The 27,017-nt window shown below is 45.9% G+C and overlaps 1 protein-coding gene, 1 long non-coding RNA gene, 1 other non-coding gene and 1 pseudogene across 11 annotated transcripts; 2 read left to right on the forward strand and 2 right to left on the reverse strand.

The window, feature by feature from the left end:
* Window positions 1–411: 411 nt before the first annotated feature.
* Window positions 412–1,662, forward strand: LOC136491591 (uncharacterized). Its single transcript, XM_066487889.1, has 2 exons — window positions 412–1,039; window positions 1,211–1,662. Exons 1-2 carry the CDS (start codon window positions 412–414, stop codon window positions 1,660–1,662), a joined length of 1,080 nt encoding a protein of 359 aa, XP_066343986.1.
* Window positions 1,663–8,717: 7,055 nt separating this feature from the next.
* On the reverse strand, window positions 8,718–11,330 carry LOC136491593 (uncharacterized; annotated as a pseudogene).
* A 671-nt stretch (window positions 11,331–12,001) lies between these two features.
* On the forward strand, window positions 12,002–21,590 carry LOC136494363 (uncharacterized). Of its 9 annotated transcripts, none has more exons than XR_010768573.1 (11): window positions 12,002–12,605; window positions 13,151–13,270; window positions 13,755–17,426; window positions 17,721–17,783; window positions 17,902–17,968; window positions 19,054–19,446; window positions 19,549–19,634; window positions 19,739–19,817; window positions 20,475–20,697; window positions 20,792–21,167; window positions 21,265–21,590. It is a non-coding gene; the product is annotated as an uncharacterized lncRNA (long non-coding RNA). The 9 variants fall into 9 exon arrangements; XR_010768579.1 differs by having other exon boundaries at window positions 13,755–16,662; window positions 17,373–17,426; window positions 20,475–21,167; XR_010768578.1 differs by having other exon boundaries at window positions 13,755–13,946; window positions 14,074–17,426; window positions 20,475–21,167.
* LOC136495076 (small nucleolar RNA snoR35) lies at window positions 13,783–13,850 on the reverse strand. Its single transcript, XR_010768862.1, has one exon. It is a non-coding gene; the product is annotated as a small nucleolar RNA snoR35 (small nucleolar RNA).
* Window positions 21,591–27,017: the final 5,427 nt, after the last annotated feature.

The raw sequence follows: 27,017 nt of genomic DNA on the forward strand, positions 1-27,017 counted from the left end.
CCACAGTCGCCCGCTTCTCTACACTGCTGCCCCTCCGCCCGAGCCGCGGCCACCTCGGTCCGCTCGGTCCTGAGACTCACAGCAAGCGGACTCCACCCGATGCTCGAGCTTGGCCATCCGGGCGTACTTCGACCGGAGGAAGTGGGACTTGCGGGATGATGACTTCCTTATCTCCTATGAAAGGTAAGCATGCTAAAAACAACCGACAAGGGGATTCAAGGGGAAAAGGACAAGTACCAGAAAATCACCTTCGCCGTGAGCTGCATGTCGCCCTCAACCAACTGCTGGGCAAACAAAGCCCGCTTCTGGGCACTTTCAAGCTGCGTGGTCAGCTTGGTGAGTTCTAATACCGTGACATGCCCTTGCCCCCCGAAGATATCCTAGAGCTAACGCTCCCGAGAGTCCCAAAGGATGAACCGTGTGCTCGCTGGATGCTCAGGGCAGGGCCACTCTAGGTCACCGTCCGGCACCTCACCGGAGGGCCTAGCCTCCGATTGTGCCACCGCCAAGTCCTGCGGTGACACCACCGGCCCGCCAGAGGTCCCAGCCACCGACTGGACCACCGCCAGGCTCCGTGACGGCACCAACGGCTCCACCATGACATCACTGGCGGGTTGCTGCATCGGCACCGACGGCTCCACCGGGACATCCGCCTCATCATCAGACGGGATCTCCACCACCTTGTCGACCTGGTCCGCTACCGGGTGTCCCGACCCTGGCCCGACCACGTCTTCCCTCGGCGCCTTCAGCTCCGGTGACAAGGGCGAGCCATACGACCCTCTACCCAGCAAGGCAGGAAGCTCGGTTTCCCTTGCCTCCGTCACGAGAGTCACCTCCAACGCCACCACCACCATCGGCATCGGGATCACCGCTAACACCTACGCCATAGCCGCCGCCTCCTCGATAGCCAAGCTAGAGGGCACCATCCTCGGAACGAAAGGTCTTGCCACCGCGACACGTTGCAGAACGAGCTTCCAGGTCTCCTGCACGATAGTTGGGGCAATACTCATCCCCGGCATCCCCAAGCCACTAACGGAAGGTATGGGTCAGTCACACTCCAACAAAAAGCTCAGCCAGCAAAAAACCAAAAGAAAATGAAGAAAGACATACCGGGTGGCGAGCGACACAACTCTGAAGGCCGACCCCGACCTCGATGCGCCCACAGGACGAGGACTGCTCCTGGCCTACGACCCATGCCCCCTCACTTCAGACAGGGTCAGAGCCAACCCAACCTGCTCCTACTTGGCCTGCGGATCGCCACGACCTCTGGCTCAGGGCTCCCCGACCAGAGCAGCGGCCGGGGTGTCCCCTGACTACGAGTCACGCATCGACCGGGCACCAGTTTGCCCCTCAGACTGCTCGGACTATTTGGCCACATTCACGGCAGGCAGGGCCTCCTCCGGCTGCAAGTTCGGCGTCGGCACCGGTCCCGCCGCCGCACATTCGCCGGGCCGCTCCTCGGACTGCTCGGCTCGTCTAGCCGTGTCTGCCACAGGCAACGATGGAGCTGGCAACACCATCGAGGGGCGCGGTGACCGTGTCCGCTTCGCCGCTCGCTCGCCAACGGTGTCCGTGCTAGCCGCACGCTTCTTCAATGTAGGAACCTACGCGCGCCGTGCAGCCTCCTGCTCCCCACCGGTAGACATCACCATGGGGTCGTGACGCACCGTCGAGGTCACAACGACCTCCTGACTCTCCTCCTTGTCAGAGAAGACCATGTCATCTAGATCCGTAGGATCATCCGACGCGAGTTCTGACTCAACGTCGCTCCTACGTTCCCCGACCTTCATGCGCCGAGCGACCTCCTTCTTCTTCTCTTCTTTCCGCTGAACCTCCTTGGTTCTCTTCTTCTTCTAGGCATCTGCCGCCTCCTTCTAGGCGGCCTATCATGCTCAACCTGCTGGCCCCTTAGGAAGGTGTGTCTAGGACTTATACCTCCCAAGCCCCTACGGAACGAATGAACCAAAATCAAAAAGAAGAGGGGCAGAGGAAAAAAGCACGAGCAAAGTGAGGGAGCATACCAGCGAGGGCACGATCGAGGCATTAAACGGTATGGGTTTTCCCACCACAGTCTCTTTAGACCTTAGCTGTAGCACTCGGCCGACGCGACTTCAGATCTCATCGTCCGATAGCTCCTCCGGCGACGCGCGGTCTAGGTCTGACTAGCCGTCATACTTCCACATCGGGTGCGTCCTCTCTGCCAACAGCGTGACCCAGCGGTGGTAAAGGGTGTGGAACACCCGCACCCCATTGAGGCCATCCCTTACGAGCTTCTGGAGCTCCTCCTCAATGACCTCCACCTTGTGCCTCTCTATGTGGGCATAGCCCCATGACCAACTCTTCTGGTTCACCGGCCTCCCGCCAGGTAAACACTAGAAACGGCGCCCCTCGCCGGATTCCTGATGTAGAACCACTCCCCATGCCATCCCCGGTTGGAATCACATGGGGAGTACGCGGGATACGAGCCTCCCGCACGTGGCTTCCTCTACACGGCGAAGCCTCCGACCGAAGCGATCTCGGCCGAACTCCAGTCCACCATCGCTCTCCCAGAGAAGAAGAGCCGAAAGAGGTCCACGTGCGGCTCCATCTCGAGGAAAGCCTCACAGACGGTGATAAAGCCAGCAATGTGCAGCACCCCCATTGGATTGAGGTGCTGCAATTCTAGACCCCACTCATTGAGGAGCCCACGTAGGAACCAATGCGTGGGGTATCCTAACCCACGCTCATGGAAGGTAAGGAAAGACACTACCTCATCAGGGACAAGGTTGTAGGAACTCCTCCTCCTTCCTGGGGACCCTCCAGTGTACCACCTCCCATGATGGCAGGAACGCCTTCGTGACAAACGCCTCCAGCACCGATGCCCTCATGGTGGATGACCTCTAGTCCGACATTCTAGTGAGTTCTCCTCTTCTCCCTCGCTCTCTCCCCCTTCCTTTCCTAGAAACCTCCACAGCTCTTAGGAACACTCTCAACGAGGAGGAAAAAGAAAGGCGGCGGTGGCAGACAACGAACAGGCAAAAGAACGAGGCGAACACCCTCTCTCTTCTCCTACTTAAAGGAAAGGGAGCAGCAGTTAGGAAAGGGCGTGCCGATCAGGAAGGCGAAGCGGTGGGGCGAGAAACTCTCTCTCTCTCTCTCTCTCTCTTTCCATTTAATGCAGATGGGACACCCCCTGATCGATGAGACGTGCCCAGCGTGACGAAATGGCTCCTAATCAGATGGGACACGACCGGGACATGGCCCACCACTACCGCAAGACTAGCCACTACCACACGTCGGGCATGAAAACCGAAGCGTCACCACACGCGGACGGCTCCCCGTCTCCCCAGGCATGACCTAGGGAGATCCAACAGCGAAATCTCCGCCGAGAGAAATCAGCCGGCCTCCTAAATCGATCGATTCACTCAAGATGAGCACCTAAGGTACAGGTCCTGGTCGGACATTTCCGAACTGAAGCTATCCAAACCCCGTCTCTCAATTCACCAAGGTGAGCATGTGTTCATAAAATACAAAACTATTCACATAAGGGCTAACCCACGATTGACAAGCGTAGGTACCGGTCGGACGTTTCTGACTGAAGCTCTTTGAACCCCGTCATTCCAGTCATGCAGGCACCACCACCACATGAAATCTCTGCTAAGAGACCAACCAGCCTCCTGAGTCAATCGATTCACTCAGGATAAGCACCTGAGATATAGGAAGGAAGCGAAGGGGCACCCCATGCGGGCCATGCCGACTCCGTCTCAAATGACGAGCATGGGTCCCGGTCGGACATTTCTAACTAAAGCTCTCTGAACCCCATCTCTCAGGTCATCAAGGTGAGCATGTGTTCATTAAATATAAAACTGTTCTCACGAGAGCTAACCCACGATTAACAAGCGCAGGTCTTGGACGGGCATTTCTAACTGGAGCTCTTCGAAACCCGTCGCTCCAGTCTTCAAGGTAAAACACCATTAAAGCCCCTCTATTTCATTACAAATCATTCATACATCCATACACGCATTCATCTCATATGCCTAAACCCCCTGGATGGTTAGGGCATGAACCGCCTGGGGGCTCGGGACCTAACCATCGCACATGCAGCGAAATGCACCAAAACGCTCTGTGTTGCGCCACAAAGCGGATGGCTTGCCTCATTCGACATGAACAACCAAACAGAGCCTAGGGGAGAAAACTATAGATGAGCACCGTGCGGTCTTCGCCCGGTCTGACAAACAGGGTCATCTCAACCTTCTTGTTTGATCCTAAACCTCTCGCCAAGTCCATAGAATCTCCATCGAGGGGAGGCCAGTCAGGCCACCCGGGTTGGTCTATGGAACGACCTAGGCATCCATCGGGCTGTAGGTAAAGGAGTAGTGGAATGCCACAAGAGGGCTATGCCGACCCCGCCATGAATGACTGGACCCAGATTCTACTCGATCACACCCGTTAGCAAGCTCACCGAGCTAGTCTTCGAGCCTGAGCGATCAGGACAGGCGACGAAACTCAGCCTCTCCGGTTGTGAGGAACCAGATGGGGTAGCGCAAAAATGACTCACAGCCCCCACGAAGGCCCGACAAGGCTCGGGGGTTTAAACGCCATGGGACCATGACTCCAAACTTGTGTCGACGAGATAGGCGACATTCGGCTATGGCTTGGGACCGTGACTCCTTAATTCACGTCGATGGGATAGGTGACATTCGGCTATGGCTTAGGACCATGACTCCTTAATTCGCGTCGACGGGATAGGTGACATCTGGCTATGGCTTGGGACCGCGACTCCTTAACTCGCGTAATGGCTTTAGACAGCTTCACTAACTAAAACTAACTCTTTCGATCCACGGCGAGCACCGACGCCTGGGTCTACTCGTGACTCCACCTTACCCGATCCCACGACATGCACCGACACCAAAGATCGAACTCTGTTGCATCCGAAACTAAGTTATTTCTATTCATGGCGCGCACCAACGCTAGGGCTTGTTTTAAAAACTAAAAACTTCCTCATCTGGTTCCCGACGCGCACCGACGTCGGGATCATTAAGTTCTGTCTCAATCCAATCCCCGCGCTTAAAAACACCTTGGCTGCTCAATGACGCCATGGTTAAACAAAATTCCGTCTCAAACTAAAAAACATGCATACATGCCTGCTGAGACAACACCCCCTAACCGGTTCGGCCTGAACCGCCTGGGGCTCGGGGGCTACACCCAGTAGGTGCGCTCCGTGCGCACCCGCCAGCAAGACAAAAATCCCTCGGACAATTTTGCCTGAATTGGCCGAGGGCTCGGGGGCTCCTATCGGGTTCATAAACCCTAGGGTCCCTACTGGGGACCAGCTTCCACGCCAGGGCTCGGCCTAGGAAAACGGCCTTTCTTTCTTCTAGACCATCCCGAAAGTCTAAAACCAACAGACTGGAGCACTCGCTTCAGGCCCAGGCCACCTTCGACCCATCTCTCTGACTGGAGCACTAGCTTAGGCTCAGGGCAGCTCCGAATGGCCTCTTCGATCGAAGCGCTAGCGTCAGGCCTCGGCTACCTCCACACGGCCTCCACTCGGAAAGCCTAACCGAGGACCGCCTCTGATTCCGACCCCGTGTCTCCGATCGGGATTCATAGAAAAACACTGCCATCACTATTCTCTGACTAGCGCACCAGAACCGACTGGGGACCATCCGACCAGGGATGCCCACTCGGAAAGAACCAAAAGGCATGTAGAGAAAGGCAAGGCATGGCTCACAAGTCAACACCACTGTACCAGGGACCATACCCTGTACGAAGCAGTGCTCTACAGCCACCCTGACACAAAGTATTGTAGGGGCCGCTAGAAACTCCCATATGGTAAGCCTTCCGCGTGTCTCTGGACATCGATCGCGGTATGGGCTCCAGGATTTGCCATACCGGGTGAACATAGCATGACTCCTCACATGCCACTAGGCATCAAGAAGTATTTTGCAAGTACCAGCATCATCCTTCCTAAGAAGATAGCTCAACCTCCCGTGCACATCCGACATCCTACAGCGACATCGACAGTATTGGGGGGCTTCAACCATTATCCTAATTTTCATCACCGTAGGTAGCAAGACTTAGAAATATCTGTACTCTCCCCCTCTCAACTATAAAGCCATCCCCTTCATCTATAAAAGGGGATGCTCTCCCTCCCCCAAAGGGGAGATCGACTTCTTGAAGCTCAGACCCACTAGATCGACATCAACACTCCCAACCACAGGACTGCCAAGTTCTGACTGCAACCCTTCCGGTCGGAGCCAACCGAACCTCATGAACACCTCCTCCTTTCTCCTTCTCGTTTGTAACCCCACTACAGACTTTGAGCACCTAGGCTCAGGAATAAAGTCATCGACCGACCCCGACTAGATGTAGGGCACTGTTGCCTGAACCAGTATAAGTCCTGTGTCATTATGTGCTAGGCCACCTTCGATCATAACTGTACAACAAAATTACAAATATTTACTAGTTGGTTACTTTATGCACGGACATAGCCTATTGCTCCTCGTTAAGGGTGTCTGACAGACCCACATCATCCTTGTTAGCCTCAATGCTAGCCTCCTAAAAAATCTCTCTAGAAATATCATGAGGCATCATATGTGTCGTCGATATCAGGAAGTGGATACATCTTTATATCCTTCTGCATTGATTGTAGCAATTTTCGAATATCCATGAGGACCATCTGCTCCACCATGAAGGTGGATTGATTATTGCGCTTGTAGTCCTCTGACATTGCCTCCTTGTGTTTCTGCAATAGTCCAAACACATCACTGGGCTCACAAAATACCAATATTGTTGCAAAGAGCCTTCGCAGCGCATATGGCATCATCCACTCGATTGCCTCAGCGAGACTCACGTGCAGCGTGTTGTCCTCTTCAATTAAGCCCCTTCTTTCTGTAGCTTCATGGAAGGTCGGTAGGATTTTGCCATCCACGGTCCTTAGACACTCAAAGGAGGTTGCACCTGCCACGTGGTTCAGGAGAACCCTAAGATAGTAACGCTCCCCCTTGGCTGGATTGGCAGACATGATTTTTCCAATCCGTCGTAATGTATCACGATGTACCCTATTTTGCTAAACTTTACCCTGTGCTTGCCACATATAGAACTCAGGAAAGTCCCTGATACAATATACCTCAAGCTGTTTTATCTGTCCTGTTCTTCTCGAAGTACGCTGTAAGCATTGACTTGTCAGCACCTAGATGATCAAGCACTCGTCGAATCCCCTGGCATCTATGAAATGACACCATGTGCATGTCTGGAAGATGTAGCTATAAGGACAAAACAGAAGGGTACCTATCACTCAAATCAAACCCATATATTCTCCACAAGGCTTCTGGGGGGTTACCCATCTAGCATCTTTGTACTGCTTGATCTCATCAATGTTCCCTTCACTATCCTCCTTTTCAGCCTCTCTCATAGCCACAGACGCTCGGTCATGACCTTTGTAAATGTACTTAAACAGATACTTGACTGCCTTGATGCTCCTACATGTCTCAACATTGATATGGTAGTTGAATAGACAGAGGAGATACGAGTTGTAAGGCACGACCCATCTATTGTCAAGCTCGTGTCCGCGAACCTTTTCTTTTTGGCCATCTTCACTGCCTTCTGTAAACTGGATATGAATCCTTGCCTTGTACTGTGACATCACAGAAAGGTCTAGGGTAATGGTTCTTGCAGGAATCATGACCCTTTGTGCATGGACAATCGTGATTAAGCACTCCGCAAGGGCCATGCATCATATGTTTGGTAACCATTTTGTACAAGACTGGGTACTTCTTCTTGTTCGGGAGCTCAGCTGAGATAAGGCGATCATACTGCTCTAGGGCATGTGATCTTGTACTTCCTATCCATGATTAGCAAAAAATATGCATGCGGCAGACCCCTCTTCTGAAACTCCACAACATAAACATGTGCCCAGCACCTTTTCAAGGATATCCTTTTTTAGTAGTCTATCCTTCAGCTCTTGTAGTTTTGCTCTAAAGACCCAAACAACGAGATCTGGATGATCTTGTGGTGTCTGGCCAGGGTAGAGTTCATGCTTGATCTCATCCCAGTTTGGGTTACATGTCATAGTTAGGAAGATGTTCGGTTTACCAAATCTTCGTACCAGAGCCATGGCGTCCATGTACCGACACCTCATGTCATGTGGGCCTCCAATAAATGACGAAGGCATCACTATCTGTTTTCCAACAGCTTCTGCTCTACCTTCACCGGTATGTAGGCTATCAACCAATCTTTGGTAGAGGTCAGGCCCTAATATCATCTTGATGGTTGCGTATATAATCTAATCGAGAACTCTCAATCTTGATGTACGTGTCGACTGCAAACTGCTGGAATAGACGCTTGCTGTATAGTATGGGGTTAAATATTCATGGACGTATCTGAAACTTGTAGCAGTAGTAGTCACGCACAAACACGCATAGTCTACCAGGGGAGTCTACAAAAAATAGCCATGAATTAGAGTTGTTTGTAGAATAACCACTGAGGTACATGGATGCAAAGTATTTAAATAAGAAGAATAACAAACCTATTTCTTCTTCTGGCCCACTACGAGCCTTCTGTAGGGCATGATACTCGATGACTTCTTCCATACTAACTCCTTTCTTCAGAATATCCATGTGCCACCCAAGCTCACCCTTAGGGAAGAAAAGAGGGTATGAAAGAGCATCGTAACATCCATGATATGAGCGGATGCCGTGTTTGTTTCTATCTTTCGCATGTAGGACAACACTATTCTAGAATTGACCAAGGAGTTCGCTTCCCTCGATCCAAACAACAGCCACCTCTGAAGTTGACGGTACATTGTATGTTCTCTGGTCCAGCCTCTGGTCAAAGTTTAGTGTGACATGATAGTCCTCGAGGTGATCAACCTAGCCTAGACTCCTAAGATGTTGTGAGTATGGGTTATCATGAAGGATGGCCACAAGCCTCTTAATGACTTCTTTGTCTTTTTGACACTTCTCTTCACGACATTGTCGATAGCGGTGCTCAAGTCTTGGATCATCGTCATAGAAGTAAAGCTCGAGATGTCTTGGCTCTTTACCCTCTTCTCTGCCAAATGACCTTACATTGTGATAGATTTGGCCATGTGCACGAAAGGTGTATATGCCACTGTTCTTCTAGCTTGCAGTAGCGCTATCGAGGCGACAATATAGAGAAGTGAAAGAGAAATAGCCATTGAAAAACCTAATGTTGTTACGAAAGTGCCTAGCATCTGCGTCATTACTTGACCAAAGCCTCATAAGCTCATTAGGTACGTTCAGTTCATTGAGCTCGACCTTTTCGTCGTGACAACAAAACCCACGTGGTTCATGCTCAAACCTTTTCGCATCGTAGTGCTCGCAATTTGCAATAGGTTTTAACATATGGGTATCTATAGGCAGGTTACTATAGACCTTTTCATATTGGTCAGGTACTTCAGAGACAGAAGCCGTGTCTTCGTCAAGGTCATTGTCTTGGACATCGTCATCATCTTCCTCATCTAAAATGGCATTTAAGACGCGATAGTAGTTTACATAAAGCAGTGGAAGATTTTATTTATATTCGGTATTTCGCTCAAATACCTTACCCAGGAAGCAGGTATCCCTCTTCCTCTTCCTCATCCTCTTCAAATATATCTCCCTCATCATCATCTATCACCGCCAAAGATACATGAGTTTGTAGAACTACAAGTAAAAATATACAAATGAGTTCAAATAGTTTTATAGAATGTTAGAAAATAGTGTAAATTACCTCTGTCATCAAATAGTGGCGTTGTCGGTTTGTCTGACCTCTGCTGAAGGCTAGGTCCTGTCCTTTCTGATAATCATGTAATGACCATGGTTGAGTTATGTATAATATGATATATAATTAGATCACCTAAATGGGATAATGAGGCATCAGTAGTTACCGTTGTTGGTCACGGTTGATTGAGGCAAGGGCGTGTTAAAATCCACTCGGTCTTCAGCCATGCATTCACAATCATCAAACAATGGTGTCGTTAGTGTGGCTAATGTAGCCTGAATGTTGGGTCCTACATTTTCTATTAATCATGGAATGACCAAGGATCGATTAGGTATAATATGGTATATAGGTTACCTAAATGGGATAATGAGGCATCAGTAGTTACCGTTGTTGGTCATGGCTGATCGAGGCAAGGGCATGCTAACATCCACTCGGTCATTAGCCATGCAGTCACCATCTTTATGAGATGTCCTTGTGTTCGAACCAATGCTCAAACATCGTGTTACGTCGGGTCAACAATGCATGTCTTTGTCCTCATGTAACATGTGATTTATGTGTCATATGGCTAGGCAGTAACTCATCGCATCCATCATCATCGACCTCCTCACGAGGTGGAGGAATATAAAGAGGTGTTGCACTACTGGACTCTGGGATAATCCAATCACTGGATTTTGTCATAGTTCCATGAGCTCCAGATGCGCCTGCAGTGGGCCACACAAGCTCAGGAATAAATAACGGGTTCTCCATGGCGATGGACTCATGATGCAAAGTGTGATTCTGTAATTCCCTTCGTCTTTTCACCCCTGCTATGATAGCCTCCTTTCGCCCTGTGGCCCTATAACTCAACCATTGTTGTTCACGTCTAGCTTCCCTCTCTTTTGGTGCCATATTTATATATCGCTCCCTAAAGTATTGGCTTCTTGTCTCATTTCGTTGATGGAGTTTATCAAGTGTAATTGTAGGGGTAGCACAATCAAGGTTGTGCTGGGTGTCCACGTCACTTGTATGTTGCAACCGTCCTAATACATTGCACGTATTATTAAGAGAATGTGGAGTCTACACAAAATATTATTTTAAAACAATACTCATTATAAAATCACCATCTTTTTATGTTACATGGAACAAAACCTAAGAACAAAATTAGAATATATTCAACGTGCCTTAAAAAATATATACATGTATCGAGATTAGTAGTTTTGTGTACTTGTCAATCATGCTATCATTGTATGCACTTATCGCTGTGCAAACACCTACATAAAATATTGCTCTTAATTTTGAAGTGGGGCCAGTACTCCTAGTGAAACCTCATAACTACACATAAATAATATAGTACCTATATTCTCTTTATCAATTTGCATAGGTTGGTATGAATCATTCCTGTGTAACCGATCATCATTTTCGACTGTCACCTGTGGTTTCAGTGTTCGATGCAATCTCGCCATCTGCAAAAAAGAAGCACAACATATTATACATTTGGGTTGTACAAAGAAAGGGAATTGTATTTAAACAATTTCATAGTGTATGTAGTTACCTTTAGATACTTTAGAGAGCATAGAATCGGCTTTTTTACGATGATATGTTTCGCGTCGCTTCCTATTAATTTCACTCAGTTGTTCTTCAGCCATTGCAGCACGTCGCATTTTGCTATTTATTTCATTCCGTTGCTCTTTAGTCATGGCTGCACGCCATGCTCTTTCTCTTTGCCTTTTACGTTCTTTTGGATCAATGACTTGTGTAAGCGAATTGGATTCACTTTGACCATCTAATGTGTGTAATAAGAAAAGTAAAAAAGGCATAGTAATTAATAGCATTTACTTACATTACAAAGCATTGATATATATATGACCAGCAGTTACCTTCATTGATCTAATATATATATGACCAGCAGTTACCTTCATTGATCTGGTTTGTCAAGTCTTTAAATGGTGTGCGACAACTCTGATTTTCAACGGGTTCCATGTACCTAAGAATGACTAATAAAACATAAAAAGATAAATCAGGTGTGAAGCTTATAAAATGATGAAAAAATAAAAAACAAAATCTAATTCACATGAAATGACCAGATTAAACTTAGGCGGCGTTTGGATGGGTTAGATAGGGATAGAGATATATGGTTGATATGGATAGGCAGGTTATGCACTGGGAAATAAGGTTCGAAAACTAATCCATCGTTTGGATAATGGGTTTGGGTTTGAGTTTCAAGCGGGCCCCACATATGGTAAAAAAAGAAGAAGAGGAAAAAAAAAATACACGAACTCTTTATCTCCCACACAGGTGTGTCTGTCCTTATCCATCCATCCACATCTCCACCTGCACGGAGTCCACGGACTCACCACCCGCCCGCCTGGTGAGCTGTGAGCACCGCGAGAGCAAGGCGGTGGCGGTGGCGGTGGCGGCTGCAGCGCATGCCAGACAACGATGGCTACTGCTTCGTGCTCTGGCGTCGTGGCAAGCAGCTATGGCTCCGGCAGCGAGGTGCATCTGAGGCGAGCGGCTTCGGGCTAGACCCATCCGAGACGAGCGGCGGTTCCAACGGCGCGGCGCATCCGAGGCGAGCGGCTGCTGCTCTGGAGGCTCGGCGCATCCGAGGCGAGCAGCTGTTCCAGCGGCGGCATGGCACATGGCGGCCCGAGCGGCGACACCAGAAGCTTTGGCGCGTGTGGGGCAGCAGGCTGCGGCATCTGCGGAGCGCGAGGAGACTGCGGCGGTGCGTGGGGCCGCAGGGCGCACCAGCAGCGGGCCGCAACGGCGCGGGCGCTAATAGGCCGTGGTCGCAGGCGGCAGATGGCATCGACTGCCTCGCCTACGCTCCCGGCGTCGTCTATGTCAGCACTTCAACTTGTGCTGCCACAAGAAGGCGCAAGATGTTAGCCCAGACCAAATTTCCCCCAAAATCCATGGTAAGTGTTTCCGTATGCTTGTCAGCTTGTGTGGTACATGTGCAGTTGATTTTTTTAATCTTTAGCTAATTCTTGTCTGGAGAGATTCGAGAGCTCGATGTCGAGCCTATACAAATCTTCAGTTTTATCCTTAAGTGTCAGAATGAAGCTTCTTCAGTTGGATTTCAATATGTATTGTTGACTACAAAGAAACTTATTTCTGTTACCTCCCACTACCAAATAGGTAAGAAAACACAGATTGGTATATGGGACCGCACAAATGATTAAGAACATTCAATAGCCTGCTGTGCTGTTTTTTTTGCAGTTTGGAATTTAAGGTTAGCACACCGTCCATTTCATTTGCTTTTATTGTTGTTTTGGTCATCATCCCAACACTTCAACGGGAATAAAGTCTATGCAACTAATTCCAGCAGGACCCATGCATGGAGAAAGATACTATGAAATGAGCATTATATGTACTGTGAACTGAACCTGAAAGATACTATGAAATGAGCATTATATGTACCATATGCTAATCCTGACAATGATTTTCCATTTTTCCTTAGGCTTGCATCTATACATGAGACATCAATATTGAAAACTGCGTCCTTCGGTTTCACCCTACTAATCCTATACATGGATTTCCTTATGGTGTTCCTGCAACCACTCCTCACTGGAAGTAACAGGTACATCTTGTTCCTCTGTTGGTGGCTCCTTTGTCAGATGTTTTTAGTTTCTTCATCGCACCACTAACATGTGCTTTTGCAGCAGCTCTAATTGTTACGTCATCACCCTTACTAAATTAACATGGTTATGCATTTCGTCTTTTTTCTATTCAGTAAACAATTATAGTCTAGTTTCTTAGATCAGTTGTATGTTATCACTTATGAGTGGCGGCTCCTATAGCCTCTCCTTTTCTAGACATGGTAATTTTTTTGTTTGTTATCTGTTTAGTTCTCTGTCACATTAAAAATACATAAAAATGTTGCTGAACAGAAAGTAAACATGCCTTGTTTTCTCTTATTTATTTGATAGTTGATGCTCGATTGATTAATGTAATAGCATTGTTGCTCAAGCTATTCTACCTCTTGCATCCTTGTATGTACAAATGCATATTAAAGTGTCACTTATATATTCTGACAGGTGAACTCATTTTCATCACTTTTGCAGTTAAACATTAGTGGGGCCACCTCAAACCTTAGAGATTCAACGGGAAGGCCATTTACATCATCCTTTTCCGGTCAATCTGGAAGACATGTCATTAAGGTTTAAGGGAATTATGGAACGAAGTGATTTTTTTTTCTTAAACAAAACCCAGCAACATCATATTTTTAGGGCAAAAATTGCAGTTCATATATAAAGGTAAAACCAGTTCATAATTAGGGCAAAATCGTGCATTAGAACTGCAATCACTACAGACTATAATGAACAGGATTAGGGCAATTTTGTATGCATCACTTACCCATGACTTGTCGTGCCCTGTGTACAGTGTGACCAAGGAGCAGATCGTGAGGGAGACGCCGAGTGCAGGAGAGGCAGATTGCCGTCGATGTCGGGTGGCCACCGCGACGGCACCAGACAGGCGTCGTGTGACCGGGAAGCAGATTGCGAGGGAGGCGGTGAGGGAAGGAGAAGCAGATTACCGTCGATGTTAGGTGGCCGTGGCGACGGACAGGCATCGGCGGCTTGGAGTAGCAGATCGCTGCAGACGTCAAGTGGCCACAGGGCGTCGGAAGATTGGGGTAGCAGATCGCGGGTGATGTCGCGGTGCGATGGCGACGGCACCAGACTTCGCGTCGGCGGCTTGGAGGAGATTGCTATCGATGTCGACAGCGAGTGGTCAGGGCGACGACAGTTTTATTTTAGCTGGGGGTCGCGGGAGGCGCTATTGCGATCGGCGTGAGACCGGCGCGCTGATTGTTTGATTCCTTTTTTCTCGGAAATGTTCTGGGCAGCCGGTTGTGGGGTGTGTTTCCTGATGGATTGTTTCTTTTTTTTCTGGTGAGATTTTTTTTCAGGGCGCTGTTTTTTTGGATGGCCATTCGCAGGCACGCGGTTGGTTGGCGAGTATTCCCTGCTTGTTTGTTTCCTTTTTTTTTGCAAGACGTGGTTTTTCTCAGAAAGCTTGTGAGCGGTGGTTTTTTGGAAAGATGAGGCTGCGCGGTGTTGTTTCTGTTTTGCTAGGCACGTTGTGGGCGCCATTTTTTTAAGGAAACAACGGGAGTGGATCGCAGGGCACGCGGTGATTTGCCGGGAGGGTCATGGATCGCAGGACACACGGTGATTAGCTGTGGTTTTTCTCAGAAAGCTTGTGAGCGGCGGTTTTTTGGAAAGATGGGGCTGCGCGGTGTTGTTTCCGTTTTGCTAGGCACGTTGTGGGCGACCTTTTTTTTAAGGAAACAACGAGAGTGGATCGCAGGGCACGCGATGATTTGCCAGGAGGGTCATGGATCGGAGGACACACAGTGATTAGCCGGGTGCACGAAAACTATCACTGCTTTTTAGTTGTAGAGATAATCGCAGTTTACCTATTTGCAAATACAAAAATATCAACATTAGCTGTACTAACATGAGCTAGGTCTGGTGGAAGTACCAACTAAGTAGGCATGGTTCTGCTTTTGTCGTTTGACAAAATAAACATATATTGAATTTTAGATCGCATCCTTAGGAATCAGGGAAGACGCTTACTTTTGGATGACATGAGTGATCCTATTTCTAACCGATGGCATGTTTGCCTCCATGTGTGCCATTTGTTGTTGGTTGTATATGCAACCCAACTTGGGCTTCAGTTCATGCTTTGGCATTCCAGAAAATTTTTGACAATTCAAGACTTCACTTCGGTACTACTGTCTTCATCTTAAGCTATGTAGACATGGATTTGCTATTTCTTTGCATAAACATAGGTATTGATTTACTCTCCTCACATTTGAGACATGAGCCCATCATGCATGTAACTGTTTATTTCATAAACATATTGATTTCTTTCGCAAATGGTTCTTTTATCCACCAAGCTTCTATTTCTGTACCTGCGTTGTATGTCACTGTAGGCCCTTGAACTTTCTTCATTGTAATATATATACCATTCGTGGTGCCCTGAAATAACCATAAGGAACCGTGGAACAAAAGTTGATTATTAGATAAAGGTTGAAGAAGACATGAATTTCCATGTTCCCAGTTCTGTCATTGCTGGCCATTATCATGTATCACAATATTTGCGTTCGGCTGTGTTCCTTATCGCCATCCAGGCACATGATTTGCACACATGGATGGGTGTATGTGTTAAAATTATAAAAAATAGCAAAGATTTTTCCGATCAGAGCCTTGATGAGATCAGGCTTCCGAAGTATGCTAACAAGCATGATCATGCTGACAAGTACGACCTTTTGTGTCCGTATGATTACTTCTACTATTGGGTAAAATTGAGCCTTTACTGTTGATAGATCCCTTTTGAGTGTTATTTAATTTTGATCAGGTGTTGAATTTATGTACAGCTCCACTGCTTGCTCTGCACTGTTCGGGTTCTCCATCTACCATTAGCCACCTCTGGTCATTGTCGCTCTGGCATTGGCTTGGAGCACAACGGCCCCAGCTGCAGCGCCCAGACGTCCATCGCCTGCTCCACTCCGTCAAAAAAAAAGAGAGGGTGCTTTTCTCCATGGACGCGTCGCCTGAGCTATCCCCGTCCTCGCTTTTTCCCCCTTTTTGTCTCTGGTGCGTGCTCTCCTTGCAAACGCCGAGGCCAGGCGCGTGTGTGGATTTGGCTCGCCGGCCTTAATCGCTGGAGTAGCCCCACACCGGCGGGTCTGGCCCATTGTGCGGAGGTGCACTCTCTCCCCTTCTCCCCCTCCTCTTTCCTCAGCTCCCTCTCCTCACTGTGAGGATCTTGGCCACCCTCCCCTAGAAGGCCGTTTGCTCCTGCGCTTCTCTTGTTTTTAAATACGCAGATCATGTGCAGAACTGATATCCTTCATTGTACAATGATGATCAATTGTTTCATTCTGCATGTTATTTGCTGAGGTTTTGGGGTTGTGGGATGATGAACTTTTTTAGACCGAGACAATGGAATTGTGCAATGATGGTTAGTTCTTTCATTCTTCCATGATTCTTGCTATCTGCATTAGTTTTGTGATGACTATGTCATTGTATCTTAGCAATTCGCTTTTGCATATGTTATTTCGTTTTCGTTAATTGCTGCATTTTGTGCGATCGTTGCTGAGCATAAGTCCATTGTCACTGATGTCTTTACTTAACATAATTTGTTGGTTGTTCTATTACTGACCACACCCCATTGCCATTGATGTATTTATTCCTATCCATCTCTGTCCACTTTGTTGCAAATCCACTTCCTTGCAGGTCTGAAACATTAGGAACTAGGGTCTGTCAATCAGCTAGATTCGATCTTTGCACTAAATTGGTTGTGCCTGTGATTTTTCAGTACATACACTTTCTTGCAGATCCACTTGCTTATGCCAGTGATTTTTCAGTACACACATCACTGCCATTGCAGGTGAATTTTAAAATACTACATACATGTGATCAGCTCTACTTTGATCTTTGCACTGAATTGGTCCTACTTAGAGGCCTCCTGTTCCCCTGTTCACTATTGTTTTTTTATTACTCTTTTGTTTTTACAGCCCTTTGCACCAGTGTTTTTACAATTAGATTTAAGCACATGATTATATACTCTGAATTCACTGTATATGCTACCAGAAAGCTACCAAAGATTGCCTTATATTTCTATCTTTGTTTCGATAATTCTCTCTCTGTCTTCGTCTCTCTCATTGGCAGGGTCTCCCAGTTTTTGGCAATGGTGTTGGACATATCACATATGACATGCCTTCGGTAATTACTCTGATGCTTGCTATTTGTTTAGTAGGCTACAGCTACAGCCAAAACCATGAAGCTGGCTGCTTTTAGGATTTTACTGTATGCTGCGGAAAAGGTTATCTTTCAGAGTTTTATATAAGCTTCGACCGTCTTTCGCATCTGTGTTGCACTGTTCGTCTCCAGGACCTGCAGTCTGTGCTTCAGTGCTTCTCTTAGTTTCTGCGTTCATGAGGATTTGCGGGTTTCCTGTTTCCCTTTGCTGGTTGCTAATATTTATTTCCCCTGTGTACTGTGATGCAAGGTGGCAAGGTGGTCAAGGAAGAGAAGGGGTTCTTTCCAGAAATGAATTCGTACAGCCTAGCAGAATCCGAGGTGAGCTGGTCCTTCCTTTCGATTGCTCTATGTTTGTTCTTATTCTTTTAGATTTTTCATGTAGTATCTGGTGATGTGTGTTTGCCATCAGATTGCTTACAGTTGTTGGTCTTTACAGGTCTGAATTTGATCATCTCGATCTGAATTTCTGTGGATGCATCGCTCCCCAGGGGCTCTCAGGATTGGTTAGTGACTTCATGTCTCCTGAAATATTTGTTTAATGCTATTGTCTGTGTCATTGTTAGTTTCCTCTTATATTAACTACGCATTTTTGTTTTAACCTGACATGGTGCCATTGTTAGCTTACTCTTAGATTAACTGTGTATTCTGGGTTTATGTGTACGGAGAACATGTGTTTTGTAAGATGGTGTATCTTCTCTGTGCTTTCCAATTCCAATAAAGGTTACATACAGTTTATGATTCAAACGTAAATCAAAGCACTTGCTGAATGAGTCCATTACTGTGCTGGTTCATTTGTGGTGCCTCCTCAGCCCTTAATGTGTTTGACAACTAGTGACATGTGTTCTGCTGGTAGAACATTTGGGGAAATGCCTTCAAGATGATTGATGAAATGTCTACATGGATGCACTGGCCAGTAGGCACCACCTCGAGTAATCAGGTGCTGCATCTTGGCATATGTGCTCTGCCTGTGGATTAGTGACGATGTAGAAAAAGTAAAAAACCAACAATGTTTCTCCATCCCAGGTTTTTTTGCAAAATTAAAAAACATAGTGCTTCTTTCTTATTTCAGTCAATATATAAGACAATGCTCTTATATTATACCAGTCTTGTGACAGAGACAAGGCTTTTTGATAGGTTAAGAGGATCATAACTGTGAAATAGTCCTTCATTTCCTTGTGTCTTACAAGATCAGCTTCAAAATGTATGGCCATATTTTAATTCTTTTAAATAGTTCTTAATATTTATAGAGCATTTTTGGCAAGCCACAAAATCCTGAAGCACCATATTAGTAGCTGAGAGCCTAATATTGCAGGCACTAATATTTCCAACTGGTAATGTTTGAAGAAATTATGTACAGTGTACAACTGGCACACTGTCTTGTGCAAAAAGTTTGCCAAAATAATTAATCACTGCCTACCTGCCAATAAAATTATTCTATTTTATATAACAGATGTTTTCCATGCTAATATACAAATTAGACATTGTGAATTCTCTTTTTCTTGGATTGTTTCAATATCTGTATGGAGAAAGCTAAGAATAGCGAACTTTAGGGGTACCAAAAATGGTGAATTTTGAGCACAAATGGCAGGTGTCCAGGATGATTTGCTTTTTCCATCTATTTGGCTTCCAGTTTTTTGGATGATCAGAGTAATGGTGAACAGTGCACACACAAGAGTCCTATCATTCAAGCAGTGCAAGAGCGTATTTGGTCAAAGGCATTGTCAAAGATTTCCAGAGACAGGTGCCTGCGCCAAGACCGGTAGCACTCCAGCCATCCAGCCAGCTTCCTACTCCACCAACATCATTGCTAATAACAGCTGGTGAAGGCACCACATCCCAAACACCTTCCACTTCAGTCTTGACACCACCAGCGGCATCCACATCATCCCCTACTCCTACACAAGCAACAACAAGTGTATCTGATCCACCCAGTACACCGCCATCAATTCAGCAATTGGTTAACACGGCTCTACCTGCTCAGGTAACAGACCCAGACACACTTTGCATTCATAATCCACTCCATAATTTGAGTCCTTGTGCTTCATCCTCCACATCGTATGCCTTATGTTTATGTCGCAACCAGCATAGCATCCGCTGATTTCGCCCGTTTGCACGCTCATTCCCACGGGATAAACCTGATGATACGGCCAGCGATCGTGACTCTGTTGAGTAAGAACCTTATGCCTTTGAGACGTGTGCATGGTACTCTCCATCATGAGATAGTTCCTTCATTTTATTAGCATACATTCATGTTAGTCTTGTCTGCTTTTCAGTCCTCCCAGGTCACCACAACAGGGCCGGAGCAAACCTGTCAAGAGAAAGCTATTTGATGATCAGAGTACCGACCAGCAGGTTCTTTTTACTCATCCTCATTCTCCATACCTTTTCTAATATCTGGTTCATGATTTCCATAGTATCTTGAGTACCAACTGCCTACAAAAGTAAAAAGCAAACAGACCTGTCAGTTGATGCTGCTACTACCCTACTGCCTATTTCAGACGTCCCTTACCTTATTCTGCTATGCAGATCAACAGGCCACGCCAGCATGCACATTTTTAGCCACGTTAATTCATGTTGGAATGTTGTATGCTCCAGGATTCCTTTGCCTTCCTTTCGTAGTTGCAACTTGAGACCACTGAAATTTGCCTTTCATAGTTGCCGTTCGTTCACCGACCGCGGTCAGCTCCTTCTGATGAATCCAGATGGAATAGCGGGGTGTATGCACCGTCCACATGCAGTACCACTACAGCATTGTATCAACCGACCTGCTCTTAAACAAGAATCCTACATTCCATAGCCTGTACCTACAGATACAAGCTCTTATTTTACCGGTTCTTCACTTTGTGGTGCAGTTATGCTTACTATTACCATGCATCTCCAGTCCTGTTCGCAACTGTTATTGTACAACATGTTTGTTATCTTCCCTCGTAGAAAAACATCCCCCCATGTCACTTTCCTTTTATATGCGCTTTCATCCCTGCTATATGTGACTCATCGTGCTGGTTACAGAACTAACTGTCATGACGGTTCTGCAGGAAGAAGAGGAATGTGCTGACCTTCCTCAGGACATACCTCAAGGATCGATGGCCGTTGCTAACACACAACAACAACAAAGCCTTTAAGTCCCAAACAAGTTAGGGTAGGCTAGAGTTGAAACCCAGCAGAAGCAATCAAGGTTCAGGCACGTGAATAGCTGTCTTCCAAGCACTCCTATCTAAGGCTAAGTCTTTGGGTATATTCCATCCTTTCAAGTCTCCTTTTATTGCCTCTATCTAAGTCAACTTCGGTCTTCCTCTGCATCTCTTCACGTTACTATCCTGGCTTAGGATTCCACTACGCACCGGTGCCTCCGGAGGTCTCCGTTGGACATGTCCAAACCATCTCAACCGGTGTTGGACAAGCTTTTCTTCAATTGGTGCTATCCCTAATCTATCACGTATATTATCGTTACGAGCTCGATCCCTTCTTGTATGACCGCAAATCCAATGCAACATATGCATTTCCGCGACAGACAAAGAAAAAGGCAAACGCAACACTGATTCACAGGAATCGTCCGACTACCACCCAAAGAGGTAACTTGCGCTTGAACTGCCTCCATGATTCAGCAGTTTATGAGCTGTAGATCCAGTGCTAAAGAAGCTAGGCCTCCTGGCAAAACATCTGGCCGTGGTTCTTCCAGCCCCCTGGAAAAAAATGAAAAAGGTACTCACAACCGCATCGATTCTTTTTTTCTTCGCCACATGCTGATCCTCTGTTACATAATGAGACCACTGTTGATACTGCAGTCTCTGTCTTTCAGGCTCCCCGGGTTCCAGACACGGCTGCGCTTCCCTCCACGGGAACCTGTGCTTTTGTTTAATCCTGCCACTACCTTGCCTGCATAGGCAGCTTAGCATATGTACATATAGCAGACATTAGCTCCTGTTGTGTAATTACATCAGCACTACCGTCACTGCTTTGCCTGCACCCCGATGCATAAAGCTAGCAACTGTTGTGAATTGTTATGTAAGATCTGCTGACCGGACCTATGCAGTTAAAATGGACCATTACAGCACTTATCAGACCTATCAATGTAATATAAACATATGCAATGTGCTCGTGCTATGAGCCTGAGTATTTGTCGTATCAGTGTGCATCAATGGGCTCATGTTGGGAAAGTTTATGTCAACATTCAATCCTGCGCTGCATCTTAAGCTGCCTGCTGACGCGCGCAATGGCGCGCCCAACGTACTAGTGCCCATTAACACTGTGGAAGATATAAATTCTTCAGAAGGGTGCATTGTAAGCGTTTTTTTTCTTAATTTCAAAGAAAAAAAATCTATATCCTTCCAAATGTAACTATTATATATCTTTAATTTATTTTATAAAGAAGGAAACCCATGTTGATGCGAGGGTCTAGAAATTACGAGATTAATAACAAAAACTATTAAATTTTATGATGATCTAAATGGTCTGAATTTAACAAGAGTTCATACCTAATATGATTAATATGTAGCCATATTTTGAATAAAATTTAATATTTGATAACCTATATTAGATAACATATATCATGTACATACGGCATTATGTCATGGCCTGGTCGTGTCAGCTCGTTTATCTTAGGCATCTGAGCATAATATGCACTTAAAAAACTCTATTTTCAAAAACTTTGCATACAAGTTCTGTACTTTCTGGGCTTCGTAGTCGCTTGCTCGGACATTTCTGAGTGTTGCTGCCAGACGGTCCGGCGATACACAACTTTAGACTTGCATAATCGGCACCTGCACGACACTATGAACCATCGGACAGTCCGGACCATCCGACAGTCCCACCGAGCAAGTTGACACCTGTAACATGCAACACTGTGATCTGTCAAAAAAAAAAAACCCACTCGGACCCACCTGTCAGCCCTCCCCTCCTACAAACAGCCCACCACACTACCACAGACAAGATTAGTAGGGGCGGCTGGTGAGGCTTTGTAGAGGCCGCTCGGCTAGCCGTCCTTACCCTACCGTCTCTACAAATTATGTATTTGTAGGGGCGGTTTCCAGACCGTCCTTACAAATCGATTTGTAGAGGCGACTGGTGTTATCAGCCGTCCCTACAAATCGATTTATAGGGGCGGCTGATAACACCAGCCGTCTCTATAAATTCCCCCTATAATACCTGTTTGTAGGGGCGGTTCAATCTAAAATTGTCCCTACAGTACATTTTTCCGTAAAAAAAAATAAATTTATAATTCAAATTCGACCAGTCTGGTCAATGAGATGAAGAAAGGCTAGAAAGACAAGCTACCTGATGCACTTTTGGCATACAAGATAGCTTACAAAACCCCCATCGGCATGTCACCATACCAGCTCGTTTATGGAAAAAGTTGCCACTTACCAGTCGAGTTAGAGCATAGAGCTCACTGGGCAATAAAGAGCTGGAACATGGATGTAAAACTAGCCGGCAGAAATCGACAAACACAAATTGCTGAGCTAGAAGAATGGAGGGAGAAGGCTTACCATAGTGCCAAGCTTTACAAAGAAAGAACTAAAAGATGTCATGATCACCGAATCAAGAAAAAAGAGTTCAAGGAAGGAGACTAAGTTCTTCTATTCAACTCCAAGGTCAAACTCTTTGATGAAGGAAAACTTCAAAGCAAGTGGAAAGGACCGTACACCATCATCAACACGTCATCACATGGCTCGATAACAATTCAAGACGATGAAGGTAATACTTTTAAGGTAAACGGTCAACGATTAAAAGTTTTCTTGGAGCCTTCATATAATCCAAAAGAAAAAATGTAATAAAATTAATTGCTTTTAACAAATTCCCTAACTCAAAATAAGTACATCTCAAATTCAATAAAGATTTTTAGAATTGTTGTCTACATGTGTCTTTGTGTTTTCTTTTATTTACAAATAAGACAGGTGCAAAAACAAGTGTGGGGGAGAAGACACGCTCAAATACTCTTCCCCGAAAGATGCACAAGTGGTCAACATGATCAAATTTTGGTTTGTGCATCCTCACTCCTTATATTTAAAATAAAGGTTAGAGCTGAATAATTTAAAAATACAAAACTAAAAAGGAGTGATGCTCCATCTCCATGTCTTCCTATGATTAAAAACGTTTGCATACTCTTTATTCCTTGCTGATATTTTTATAACTTGTGAACACTTATCATAGGGACCCCATTTTATCTAAGTGATTGACGAATGAGATATGGTAGGATGACATGACACTTGCTCTTTCTTCCAAAGTACTTGGGATTTATCTTTACAAAACAAAATTCAAAATAGCATGTTTCTTGAATGATATACAAATACCTACCAAGGCCTTATATGATCATACATGGCAAAACCTTCCACATATGCCTCTTGCTTTATATTGAGTTTGGTCAAGTACTGTGATCCCTGTTGAGAGATGCTTCATGCTCCCAAGATCAAAACTCACGCACACGCCACGAATAATCAGCTATTCCTACACTAGGAATACGCTAAAACATGCTTCCATCACATACATACTCCATACTCTAAAATATGATCTCCCTAGCATATTTGTAGTAAAGGAGACAAAAAGGCTATGCAAAAGTATTAAAAAACAAAAAAAAGAAAGAATGGGGCACATGAAGGTCCCAAAGCATTGAAAAAAATGATGAGCACATGAAGGCTCATAGTAAGAAGAAAATAATGCTAGCCCTGTCTCCAAATAAAAGCTAGAGGAAGAGATCATCTCAAACAAAGGAGTATACTTTCACCAAATTCCACACACTTGCACAGTTTTGATCTAAGAGTATGACGCTTCCCTCCGGTGGATCCGGAATTTGACTTTACAATATATGCAGGGTAAGTATGCTTCAAATTTTCATCCCTACCCAAGCTCCACATAAGCTTTTAGAAGTAGGATGGTCAAAAAGAAGGCAAATCATGCCTTGGTAAGGAAACACTTACAAATGTGAGTGACTTGAGTGAATCATTCAAGGAACAAAAAGCTATCTTTATGTTTTCAAAACCATAAAAACCCAAGTTTCTGAGTAGGGATAGAGTGAGAAGACTTGAATCCAAGCTATTCCATTTTTCAATTACCCAAGTATAGGTTCAGGTGCAGCTTGGAATAACTTGTATGCAGATTTCAAATCAAGGAGATAAACCCGCTTAGTCCTTAGAACTTTACTCGAGGACGAGCAAAGGACTAAGTGTGGGGGAGCTTGTTGGTGGTCCTTAACGATAAAATCTGACCACCAATTAAGACACAAATAAGAGCAAAAATTGGCAATCTTATACACATAGGCATTTACTATTAACCTAGTTCCACATGTATTTGGAGAATATTGTTTTGCAGGACACAAACACAAATGCATGAAAGATTTTGCCGAAAGGCGCTTTCTGACGCTGATTTGCGCAAAGGAACAACCAAGACGCCCATCAACTCAACTCAACCAGGTGCAACACCAACCACGGAGAAGCCCAGGTCTAGCCCACAACCTACTGCACGAAGGCACGGGTGAGGAGGCCTGGTCAGGGGGCGACCGACGCCTAGGGGCGAGCGACCCCCCACCGGCGCTTCTCAGCCACCCCTTGCTTTGGCGGTGGCATGCCTCCATACAGAAGGCGGTGGTGCATGGATTTCATGCTTGGAATAGCCACAACACCACCTCTCCTCCTTGTATAAATAGAGGGGCAACCTCCCCTCTACAAGACACACAACAAGAAAGCAAGAGGAGAAGAAGAGCTTCATTCCTACCTAGGCTTTAGCTAGAATAAAATAGGGAGTGAGAGAGGGAAGAGTTAGAGAAGTGCCGGGGTTATCGGCAACCTCCCCTAGTGTACTCACTACACTTAGCGGAAGGAGTGTCCAAGCTAGCAACTCCTCCACTTGTACCTATACGATCATCTTACTACTTGAAGTAAGAAGTTCGTGTTTTACTTTGGAATTGATATCTTAAGAAAAGTTATCTTTGTTCATTATAAGCTTGTGGGTTCATCGTCTGTCCTTGTGATGGATGCTCTAGTAGAGGACTCCTGATAAAAATGGATGTTCCTGGCCATGCTAGAGTAGTAACCAATAGCATAGACATGGTGTCTGAGCTAGAAGTTACCTTCGTTTGTCTCGTACTCCATGGTTGAGGGGTAGGCGGCAGGTGGTGATAGCCATGTCCGTCCCTTGTAATCCCCCATGTTCGGGTATGGCGTAGAGCTATAGACTGGCAATGCTTGGCAGACCATGTGTTATCTGGTACCCGAAGTAAGTCTATAGTGGCAAAGTTATCTTAACTTAGGATCTCTATCCTTAGAAAAACCTCGCTACCCGAGCTATCCTTCTTCTTGTTATCTTGGGCGAACTAGCTAAGAGTCTTTACACATCCATTCCTTTGGAAAAAATACGATACCCTGAATACTTCCGGGTGAAGTGCTACAACGGTATATCCATGCGCTTGCAGATTCTTTCGCTTACGCTAAGAAATACCAACAGCCGCACCTGGGGTGTGCCCACACCGCCTGGCCCCTGTTGATACTTCTTAACAACTATTGGAGGAATTCCGCAAGCGCATAGAACTATCACGTAGCACTTCGCTCGATGAGTACCGAGTGTCGAATTTATATTTTTCCCACAGGAAGGCGGAAGGCTACAATTTATATTTACTGTCAGGATTGCTAAGGTAAAGCCTAAGTGTATGCTAGGTAGGTGAACGATGGTGGAAGTTGAATGTGAACTACCTACTAAACTACTAAATAAGCTACACTAGAGATAGCTAGGTGGGAGAGCGACCGATTTATCGTTCAAGTAACTAAGGGTAAACAAATGACTAGGAAAAATGCGCTAGTACTTCGGGGCACAACCCGCCTACTAACTAGGAGAGTTAAATAGACAAGGTCTGCCACGAGCCCTATGATTTAATAACTAGACCTATCGTGGTGGAATGCAGAACATGGACAAGGCTGTCACCACTTGCCACCTACCACAATCTATCCGGAGGCCTAGTCATATCCACAGGTAATCTATAACTTAAGCACCACGCTTAATCTATAAACTTACTACTTTGATCCGAGCTCTGATGAAATGAGATCAAAGCACGCTAACCAGACAATTGAACCAATACTAACGAATAGCTACTAATTAAGACATAGCCTATGCTACTAATGCCAAACAATAAGCACCTAAGCTCACTAATGATGAACAATAATGAACAAGTACTTAAGTAAAGCAAGGCAATAATACTAAAATAAAGTACTAGAATAAAGTACTGAATAAAGTAAATGCTGAATGAAATAATTACAAAAGAGCTATACCAGACCTAGAAGACTCTTCTAGACTCTGAGAGAAGCTCCGCTCTTGCTCTACTCCACTACTAGACCACTACTCTATAGCTAATGCTAAGCTAGAAAGCTAAGAGAAGCTTGGAGAGCTTGGAATTGAATGGGCCCTTCTCCACTAAGCTCTACACCCCATATTTATAGTGTAGAGTGAGGAGGGGGGGGGGGTACTTGTAGGCAGCAGAGACATTGGTGGAGCGCCCCTAGGATGCACTGGCTTTGCATCCTACGGTGTTGGTTGGCTCCCAAAGGCGATTTATTGGATAGCACATGT

This window comes from Miscanthus floridulus, chromosome 11, assembly GCF_019320115.1.
Source record: "Miscanthus floridulus cultivar M001 chromosome 11, ASM1932011v1, whole genome shotgun sequence".
Classification (NCBI taxonomy): Eukaryota; Viridiplantae; Streptophyta; class Magnoliopsida; order Poales; family Poaceae; genus Miscanthus; species Miscanthus floridulus.

Excerpts from the sequence above, each read along its gene's own strand:
- LOC136491591 (XM_066487889.1), top strand. The coding sequence starts at position 412 with ATGAACCGTGTGCTCGCTGGATGCTCAGGGCAGGGCCACTCTAGGTCA. Across the intron at positions 1,040-1,210 it reads CCCCAAGCCACTAACGGAAG|ACAGGGTCAGAGCCAACCCA; the intron begins GTATGGGTCAGT and ends CCCTCACTTCAG.